At 44.2% G+C, this 10,829-nt stretch overlaps 1 protein-coding gene across 5 annotated transcripts in view; it reads right to left on the bottom strand.

The window, feature by feature from the left end:
- NEMP2 (nuclear envelope integral membrane protein 2) overlaps positions 1 to 10,615 on the bottom strand; it is a 74,098-nt gene extending 63,483 nt beyond the window's left edge. For 4 of the 5 annotated variants that reach the window (XM_031651427.1, XM_031651426.1, XM_031651425.1 and 1 more), the window contains exons 1-2: positions 10,005 to 10,615; positions 751 to 866 (exon numbers count right to left, since the gene is read on the bottom strand). In XM_031651427.1, coding sequence (XP_031507287.1) covers positions 751 to 866; positions 10,005 to 10,347 — 459 coding nt within the window. In that variant the 5' untranslated portion in view covers positions 10,348 to 10,615. Of the gene's footprint in view, positions 1 to 750; positions 867 to 8,980; positions 9,055 to 10,004 lie in introns of all 5 variants that reach the window. The other variant, XM_017946723.3, reaches the window with a different exon arrangement.
- Between the last annotated feature and the right edge of the window lie 214 nt (positions 10,616 to 10,829).

The following is a 10,829-nucleotide window of genomic DNA, read 5'->3' on the forward strand; positions in this document are numbered from 1 at the left end:
ATTCTCTCAGCCTTGAACACCCTTCCCCCCAGTACCTTCTTGGGTAACTTACTCCACTGAAATCTTTCTCAAATGTTACCTTCTCAATGAGAACTACCCTGGCCAATTTGCTCCCACTTCTCTCATCCCATTGATATTACTCTACATTTTCTTTTTTCATAGTACTTACTAGTTTTACCATTTTAATCTCTATTACATTTATTGTTTACTATTCCCCACCCTAGATAATGTAAATATCCACAATGGCAGGGATCTATTTTGTTCATTGATGTATCCTAGGAGCCCAGAAATAGTTCCTGGCACTTAATATGTACTCAATAAATATTTGTTAAATGCTGAATGAAAGAAAGTACTAGGCAATTGAGAGCAACTGCTATCTTGGCCATATTTGGGATCAGTGGTTATTCCAGAATTTCTATTTGGAGGGGTTTTGGATGGCAATTTTGGAAAGTAGGAGGAACATGTTGTCTTTAGACTGCCTGAACAGCAGATATGCTGCATACATTTAGATAGTATATTCATTGGGAGTGGCTTGGGAGGGGCTGAGGGAGAGTATGAAGGAGTTAGTGTCCTCTTCTCACACTGCTCACCCATTGAACCACTGTGTGTGATCCTCAAGTCAGCTCTCATAGTGATACACAGACCTGTGTCATACCAAAAATACTTTCTATTCCTGAAATGGTACATTTCCTGTCCCTAGAACATGGTAATTCTCTGTCCCTAAGACATGATTTAAAAGTAGGCCCTTACCTGCATAGTCGACCATATGTATTTCCACTCCACTTGGGAATTTTGATTGTAGCAGTAACAGTCTGACTCAGACGTTCTAATTAAATCTTTTTCCTTCAAAGCTTTACACCTACGAACTGAGAGATGGAAAATGGAATACATTTTCTAACTGTTTAATTGCCAAGAATCTTCTTTTAAAAAAAGTTTTCAGGAAGGTAACAGTAGCAGTTTTAACGTTCTATGACCAATAAATTCTCCTATATAATTATAGTCCTTCAGTCTTTCCAACCAAGGAGGAGACAGACAGAAAATACTATAGCTCAATATTTATGACATTGGAGGGCACTATAAGAGCACAGAGAACAAGTACTTCTTCAATTCTGAAGCAGAAGACAGAATTATGGGCACTTTCCCAGAAAAGACAAAAATATGAGTAAAGGGCTGAAGGGCAAGGTAGAGGCAATAAGACAAAAATTAGGAGGTGGGAGTGGGGGTGGAGAGGACCAGCAAGTGTGTACAGAATCATGAAGATGAGATAAATTATGGAATTAATTCAGTTTAGAGATATTGGATTTTTATATTGGTGAGGGAGCATGGATGGAAGGTACAGGGATACAAGAAGACATTTGAACACCTGTAGCTGGAGTGGTAAACCATGACTACTACTATACCATGTGGACTCCATCTTGAAAGCAGAGCACTGGAGGATTTTAGATAAGTATCAGTCTCAGCAAGAAACCATTGACACTCAAAAGGATTTAACTGAAAATAGTTCAGTAAAGATATGGACAGGCTTAAGGCACTAATAATAAGGCACTATGAAGTTCTCAGGCACCAACAACAGCAGGAAGCTTTCAGCAGCCCAAGTTCCAAAATGGCAAGGAGGATCCCATGTTACTAGAGTCATTGGAACTAGGAGGACAGTAGTCTAAAGGAATGCAGTCACTGCCAGGACTCCCGTGGAATGCAGGGTGAAGGTACGGGTACCTCAACCTGTCTCTCCCGCTGTCCCCTCAGTGCCCTGAATCAGCCAAACCCAACAGGAAGACAGACAGCAAAGAAGCCCATATAATGCAGTCCATAGAGGTTAGCTTCCAGGCACCAAGCGGAGAAAAGAAGGACTGAGAATAGACCTACAGCAACAAACAGGGAATACCAGCTCAATAAGGAAGTGACAGAAATGCATTTGTATTTTAGAAAGAACATTCTGTAGGTAGTGTGCAATATTAAAGAAGAGATTGAAAGCAGAAGAACCACTAAGGAGGCCACTGAAGCAATCTAAACAAGAAATGGACTAAGAGAGGTGGGAGAAATAACAGATTAGGAAATGAAATCAACAGGCTTTACAGATTCATTTTATCAAGGAAAACAAGAAGATGATGTAAAGGTTTCTGGTAAGTGGAGAGATAGTGAGGCCTTTTACTCAGACAAGAAATACTAGAGAAAAAGCAAGTTTGTACAGGGAAGTGGTGGTGAGTTCAATTTTGGATATACTGAGTTTTCATTGGTGGGATTCTGTGAAGATGGACAGATCTTCACATCTCCAGTGAGGAGAAATTTGGCTGAAGACAGATGTAGATACCTAAATATATATGTATGTTATATGTAATATATAATATAATACAACTCAACTGAGAGAAAGAGAGATATATATTAACCCTCTGTGTTACAGAGGGTTAATGTAAATGCCACAAGAAAACTAGAAAGTAATGATGTTCATTTTCTTCTGTGGCCGTTGCTGTATTTGGATTTGAAATGAAGTGAAATGAAAGTCGTAAGTTCTTCTGGATTCAAGATAGAGTGTCACCTCCACATCTGTCCAACAGGAAACAGGAACAAGGAGCACTTATGGGTACACACAGAAATGGGTTTTACACCCAACCCCTGACTCCTTTAAGGAGAGTGTGGTCAGTTGTTTCTCCTGAAAAACCTGAAATGAAGCTAGAACAACTTGCTACACCAAAGTTGGGGAAGGACTAAGTAACCAGTAACAACTAGTAAACAATCACATCCATGTAGGGAATAACACTGAATATGCTCAGACAAGTCCCTGGTCCTGGCCTGAAATATCCTTAGCATTAAGTTGGACAAAAGTGAAGACAGACTTGGGAAAGGATCCTGGGAATGCTCGCCATCTCCCAAAACACAACTCCATAAAAGGGAGGGTTCTCCAGTGGCCACACGAAGCAGCAAAATCACACAAGGACCCAGTGTATTCAACTGTGACAGTCAAATCATCTTTACTCTTCACATTATGATGAAATGCATATGTTTCTAAATATATCAAAAAATTTGCAGAGTTTGAGAGTCCAAGATGCAAATACAAGAATCCAGGTTAACCACAAGAAGGAACCTCCAGAGCAAGGGTCCCCAACCCTGGGGCCAAGGACCAAGACCACTCCATGGTCTGTTAGGAACAGGACTGCAGGAGGTGAGTGGTGGGCGAGGCAAGTGATCACTGCCACCTGAGCTCCACCTCCTGTCAGATCAGCAGTGGCATGAGATTCTCACAGCAGCATGAACCCTACAGTGAACTGCACATGCTACGGACCTAGGCTGCATGCTTGTTATGAGAATCTAATGCCTGATGATCTGGGGTGGAACAGTTTCATCCCCACACCACCCCCTACCCTACTCCTATCCCGTGGAAAAATTGTCTTCCACGAAACTGGTCCCTGTTGCTAAAAGGTTGAAGACCGCTGTTCTAGAGGCTCTCTGTTAAACACAGGATACTAAAAATGAAAAATGTGCTCTTGCATGCTGTTTCCATGCACAAGAGCCAAAAGGAGAATTCACAACCAAGGCTATGAGCACACAAAGCAACCAATGCTGAGGCACATTTTTTGATATATCTGAGAGGCAAATAACTTCTGGCCAAGGGCAGCATAGGGGGAGGTGCAGTCCCAGGGATATCAAAGGGCTGGCAGCTACCTATAAAAAATATGAATATCAAGGAATGTAGTATATAACCTGGAAGACCCTGAGCAACTGCAATGAGAAGACATGAGAACACATTAAATGCTCCCAGCTAGTGAGCAGCAGAGGTTGGGGGAGCAGGTCTCTGGATTCACCTTACCATGTTCTGCCTTTGCACAGCCTCCCAGGGGGTCTCTGAGCACGGCTAGAGTTGAGAACTTTATACTGGGAGTCCTCAAATAAAAGGGATTCCTACCCATCATTGGAAAGGGAGTGCATTCCAGCAGGGCAGGTGAAGAGCATGAAGTCTCAGGGACACAGAAGCAGCAGCCCAAACTACGATAGGAATGTTTACTTCCAGACAGGTCTTTCTTTACCACCCATGTGCTTGATGCTAGAGGGGCTTTTCTTGTGGGTGCCTCCAAGGGCCCCTCACTGCAATTCTTCTCCTAGAGAGTGCTGCTACTTCAAGGGCTAAATCAGCTCCCACAGAACAGTTCACTTTTGTTAATGGTCTGAGGAAACAGCCTTTTGGTGGGGCCTGAGGTTTGCAATCAAATGCTCTCTTAAAATAAGGTTCTTTCCACTTGGTCCTAAGACTGTCTCCTAAATCATTCCAAATCTGGAGCTCTTAAGAGCAAGATGGTGCAATTTAAGTATATTGTATACTGCGATTTCAACACAGGAGTAAATGCTTCTCTCTTACCCAAGCCACATTCCTCTTGCACTAGGATGATTGTAATAGCCTTCTATCCAGCTGGTCTCCCTGCTTCCAGAATTGCCCCCCTCCCCACCACATTTTCCTCTACAACCTACTCTTCAATTAGCAAATAGATCTTTTTAAAAACATGAATGGGGCCCAGGTACATTGGCTCATGCCTGTAATCTCGCTTGAACCTGGGAGGCAAGGCTGCAGTGAGCTGAAATCGTGCCACTGCACTCCAGCCTGGGCGACTGAGTGAGACCCTGTCTCAAAAAAAAAGCAACAAAACCAAAAACAAACAAACAAGCAAACAAAAACACGAATGGGAACACATCATTTACCTGCTTAAAACCCTCCAATGGCTTTCCTTTACACCATTAATAAAATCCCCCTCCCATCCAGGGACCTGAGTGCCTCTATGACCTTCCCTCCTCCACTTTCCCTCCCAGCCCGGCTGCTCCAGCCACACCTGGCCCTCCTGTCCTCAAGATGCCAGCCAATCCCCACGTAAAGTTTCCTCAGTCTGCAACCTTCTTCTCCCAGATCTTGGCAGAGCTCATGCCTTCCAACCACTGATGTATTCTATCAAATGCTACCTTCTTATAAAGGCCTTCTTTGACCCCACTATCTAAACAAACACACCCCAACCACTTCCACCCGCTTTCTTCTTTCTTCGTATTACATATGTATTTATTAGCTTATACTCTGTCTCTCCACGAAGTCAGGGACATTGCATGTTTATTACTGTAACCCCCAGAACTTAAATATTTGTCTTTTGTGTGTATCTTGTGGTTCGAGAGGACTACTGGGTTATTTGGGCATATGTGGCCTACCAATGGAAGTCCAGCCAATCTTTGTAAGAGCCTGGTCAGGGCTAGTCAGCACCATAAAAGGACGTGCACTCTGGCCCTCCCTTGGAACCACCTGACGTAGTAGGATGCCCTTGCCAGTCTGTGCCATTGCCATCCCATCTACAGAACCCACAAAGCATGAGGGCCAGTCTGGAAGCCACAGGCTGAACTTCCCCCTTACCCTACCCCATGGTCAATACATCCATAGCTAGAGGGTTGAGTACTGTAACCCTTAACATCCTCTGGGCTGGGGACCACCTTCTTGCCCCTCACTGGATAGAGGAGGGCAGAAAGAATAGATGGGATTAAGCTTCTTTTATTTGACTCATATATGATACATCAGTGTATTCTGTGTAAGGGATCTGCCAGTTAGAAGAAAAGAACTTGTTCTGTATTTCCCCTCAGTCTTCAACCAGATTAAAGACAGCATAGAAGGAAGGACATTGTCCTGACTGTTCATACCTATAGACACGCTAGTAAAAGCATGTTGCAAACAGTGTTTTCCCTCGAATTCTCCACAGTGGCCTCTGGCTTTTGAGGTGAAGCTGATGTGGAATTTACACAATCCATGAGATTTCGCAGACAAGGTGGCAGTGCTTCATCATGTCCTCTGGCTGCCCTTTTTTCTTATCACCTTTCTCCCGAGGTGAATGAGTCTCAACCCACATAGGAATTCCTAAATATGTAAGGGACCAGAAATTCAGCCATAAGAAGCCACAAGCCTAGCTTCAAGTCAGTTCATTAAGCCATGGGCTAATTGGACTAGGCAAAAGAAAGTGACTGTCACAAGACTGTTATCACAGCTGGCCCATCGCCTTCCTAGAGAGAACAGATCTTCCAATCTTTGATTATAGAGGCTTTCTTAGGTCTCTCTTCCCTTTAGCAATCTTCTTCTAGAGCCACTTCAATTCTCAGTTTCAATCATGTCCAGCAGAAATAGGAAACAGAGTCAGTTTGACTGCTTATTTGAACTCTATCGCTGAGTACGCCCTGACACTGAAGGCTATGAAGCTGCCTACATGTCTGCGGGTTTCATTTATTCATGAGGCCCCAGTTATTGCTGGTTAATTCTACTAGGATAGAACCTGCTGGTAGCAGATGTAGGCAAACTGAAATGTATCAAAACAACAACAGGCCGGGCGCTGTGGCTCATGCCTGTAATCCCAGCACTTTGGGAGGCCAAGGCAGGTGGATCACTTGAGCCCAGGAATTTGAGATCAGCCTGGGCCACATGGTGAAACCCTGTCTTTACCAAAAACGCAAAAATTGGCCAGTCTCATAATCCAATCTCAAAAATAAGTAAATATACATTTAAAAATTAGAACAAAAACAACAATCCCCTTACAACGCAATCCAGGAAATGAAACAGAATTTCTAGGAATTTTAAAAAATCTAACAATAATCATTCATTTGGTAAAAAGGGAACAATACCTGCCTAGGGAAAGCTACTGCTTCTACTTGAGGCTGAGGTATTTAATATGTCCGTACCCTGGAAGGTGCTCCATAACCTAGGTAATCACTTCTTCAAGCCTGAATCAGATCAGGAGAAAGATCTGGGATTGTAGGCTATCCCAGGTTTGCCTCAACTCCGAAGGACTGAGGAGTATCTGTGGGATCGACCCTGAATGCCATCCTTACTATGGAAAGACAGGTTTCTAAGCCTGGAAGGGCATCATTTTCCTTAACTTCTTGCAATCCTCAGCAGGCTCCCTTAATCCTTTCAATTATACTGACTTTTAGAGAACAGTATATTTCTGGATAGTTGTGCCCAAATCACTAAGATGCTACAGGAGGCATTAATTATTTACATTACCAAAGGATTCAGAAAGTCAGGGGTTCCCTTAACCAATGAGATAAGATTCCTTAGTTCACTTTAAATACCACTCAATTTATAAATATTCAATTAACCTAATTTTAGAATTACATATCTAATATAAAAAAGGGACAGCTACATATCACCTACTTTAATTAAAATTATCTTCTTTGTAGTACTTTTGTCATGTATTAGTTTTCCTAAATGTAAGTATATGTTTAAGTTAAAGAGTTGAGTCATATACACAGAAAAAAAAAAAAAAAAAAAACTTCAGTCAAAACATCAGAAAAGAGCAGGTAGTACTTAAACCTACTTACAGAATATGCTAAAAATAAAAAGCACAAACACCTTAAATCTTAGCAGAACCTAACTCCCAACATAAAAATATCTCACCAATGTTCCTCCTGAAAACTGACATGGCCCTCATATGGGGGAAAAAAAAAATATCTTCAGATGAAACTAGAACGGAATCATAATATAAACACTACATTATATGACAAATTTCTCCATTTTCCCTATAACTGTTTTTCTTTGGGAGCAAGGAAGGGGAGGGAGAAGAGTAGGAAACATGAAAAGCAAAAAAACGAACAAGTCTTAACTTGTGAGAAGTCAAATGGACTCAGGATTTTTCTATTTGTTTTTTGTAAATTCATATTTTCAAAGGAGTTAACATGAGGCATCAAAGTGATAAAGGTAACTATTCTCTTAACCTCAGTTTTTTTTTTACCTGAATATTCATCTTTTTATTTCTCCAAGAATGTGAGAATGAAACTGGAATTAGTACATACTAATGCACACTCAGGTCTTTGACTTCAAGCCCAAATCTTCACAGATGAATTTGAAAGCTGTGATTTCAAATGGACTGTTACCATAATTTAAGCCTGGAAAGCCACCGCCAGGGCCTGAACTTCATCTCAGGACAACACATGGTTTCTAGGGACCTTACTAACTGGCTGAACCTCTTGAAGTTTCTCTTCCTCTCAGTGTCAACTGTCTCTGACTTTCCTCCAAATAGTTACAGAAAGCTGGTGTTTGTGTGAATGTTCCCCATTCCATTGAAGAGTGTGTTATTCAAGACAAAATTTTAGAACAGGAAGGTACCTTAAGTATCACCTAATCCAAGCCCCTCGCTTAAACGAAGTACCAGCTGTTTCCTCTCAGGGTCCTCATGAAACCATAGACTTTTAGAGAGCAGCAATGGTTCTTAAGCCTAGTCTAATCCAGGGCTGCCAACACAGTGTCACTGGCACATTACCAGATACTGGGCGCTTCACAGTCCGTATTGGAAAGCCTACTGGAATGGCAGGCATCCCTGTAAGGCTACAGAAGTTGCCATTCTTCTTAGCTGTGGACTATTTTTATCAGGTCAGTGGGCATCCTACCTGTCTCAGGCAGAACAGAAGCTCCAATAAGTATTTATGCGTGTCTTTGATTAACAAAGCAAAGAAGCAAGCTGTTACTATTACACTAAATGCAGTAACATAAAAACTTTAAAAACACCAGGTTTACTGAGGTGAGGAAAATACTGGAAACTCTTCAGTAAAAAACATCTTCATTTTACTCAAGACAAAACTGCGGTTCATAAAGACTGTGCCTGGACCAATGTTTTACCACAAGTTGTGGCTGAAGGTAATGAGCGGTCTAGAATCCAAGGTGCTGGGTGCTGGTCTAAGGCTACTTCTAATTTTCTCGCTGTTGCCATGCCCAGAAACCTTCCTACTTAGACAGATTTGTGTTTTAATTTTTCACTGGCATAAAATTGTTGTATTTCTTACTACCAAGCCTTTGTTTTCTCATCTGAAAAATGGGTATAAAATGGTGCCTTCCCCCATAGGGCTTCTATGGGTATTAAATATGATAGATACCGCAGCTAAAGCACGTATAACACTGCCTAGCACATAATGAACACTCAAAAAATTTCTGTTCGATGAAAACCGGAATCCAACAGTTCCCCAACATATAACTCACCGCAAGATTCCCTCAGTTGGGAGCTGTGGCAGAATCTGATAATGACCTCATTAACATCCAGTCTCTCATTCATCCTTAGATAAAAAACAGCGGTATAACTGGAGGGAGGGCCATGCCCAGCTAAAAGAATACACTTGGCAGCCTCCCTTGAAACCAGGGTAGCCAAAGCAAGGAAGAGAAGTTGGTAGAGAGCGCATCCAGGAAATCTTTTAAAAGATTTTATGAGGGAAAAAAAAAAAAAGAAACAGAAACGTGAAGCTCATGGTAAGTTAGCGGCAGGTCTGGAGTTGGAACTCTGGGTTTCTGACTTCCCCAGGTGTCCTTCCCAGATCCTTCCCCAGTGTGCCAGCATCTTGAGCCCACTCCGTGGCGAGCCCCTAACGCTAGCAGCCGCTACCAGTTCTTGCTTCCTGTGCGCCAGGCATTGTGCACACCAACACCACAAGAACCTTGTGAGGTCTCATTACCCGCGGCTCACGTGGGACCCGTTATGTTTACTCGCTCAAGGTCACAACAGCCAGTCAGTGGCAGGAGAATTTTCGCTACGATTCTGAAGCTGAAGCTGTTACCTTCTCTACTCTTGAGATCAAAGGAATGCGAGATAGCGAAATAACAAGGTTTCAACACGCATTGATGTACTGTACAAAAGGCCTTGTGCTGAAAGTCTGGAGACTACGGTCAGCTGTGCCAGCGATAAGCTGTGTCACCTTGAGCAAATCAAAACCTCTCTAAGTTTCAGTTGCTTCTGTAAAACGAGGGAATTGGGCGACTGGATCGCACGGTTTCTAGTCCTAAAATTACAAAATGTCCAATTGCCAAGAGAGAGACCAAAGAAGCCCAAGAAGACAGGAAGGGCGGACAGGGCCTGCCCGGGAGACCCCAAAGGGAGAAAAGGGAGCGCCCACCCGGATCGGCCTCGCGGTGCCACCCGGGCCAAAAGGCGCGCCCTCGGGGCAGTCGCGAAGCCGGGGAGCGAGCACGCACGCGCGCGCCGCCGCCGCCGCCGCCGCCGGGTCCAGGTTACCTGACAATGTCGCCGCCGCCGCCTCCCCCCGCACGGGCAGTGTGGCCAGGGGCGGCAGCCAGAGTAGCAGCCACCACCGCCCCTGGCACGGCCCCATTTCGTTAGGGGTCAGCTCCGTGCGACCCCGAGCCCTAGGGGACCGGCTTCGCCGCGAGGAGCGGAAGTGGCGCGGGGCCTCAGAGAAGGCGGAGGGGGGCGGTGAGGCCCGAACGCGGGAAAGGCGGAGACCCCGCCTCCCCGGGGCGGAGGGAGAGTTGGGCCCGTTGCTCCAGCCTCCGCCCGCGGCCTCGGGGCACGCTGGCCCAGGCCGGAAGAGCTTTCGGTGGCGCGACCCCGGTGGCATGCTCCCGTCCTCGGCCTCGGCCTCCGGGCCTCCAGCGCTCGCGGGGCGTCCAGGGCCTGATCTTCCCTTGGGGACCACCCGGCAGCGTCCCGGCGCAGGGGTGGGAGTTGCGGAGAGGAAGGGTCGCTAATCCGGAGTGTTTCTTAAAACTTGGCTGATCTGTGTGACCTGCGGGATTTGGAGGCTGAATTCTCCGAGCACCTGTGAGTGACAGCCCGTGAATGGGAAGGTCCTTGGGCAAACGCCCTTTTTGGGAATAAAATACATAAAAGCCAGTTTCTTTATTTTACCTTTCTGTTTTCCTTTTTACTTTCATTTGGTAACAAGCAATAACAAATTGGAAACTTGGCCTCTTAAGTAACACTGACCTTGTATGTCTAATCTTGGACACCACATTTCAGAGTACAGAGGGGCTTGTAAAATGTGCCTTCACCAATATGACAATCAAGCTTCTCTTAAAATTAGCTTATGTTAAAAAAATA

This window comes from Papio anubis, chromosome 10, assembly GCF_008728515.1.
Source record: "Papio anubis isolate 15944 chromosome 10, Panubis1.0, whole genome shotgun sequence".
NCBI classification, from domain to species: domain Eukaryota; kingdom Metazoa; phylum Chordata; class Mammalia; order Primates; family Cercopithecidae; genus Papio; species Papio anubis.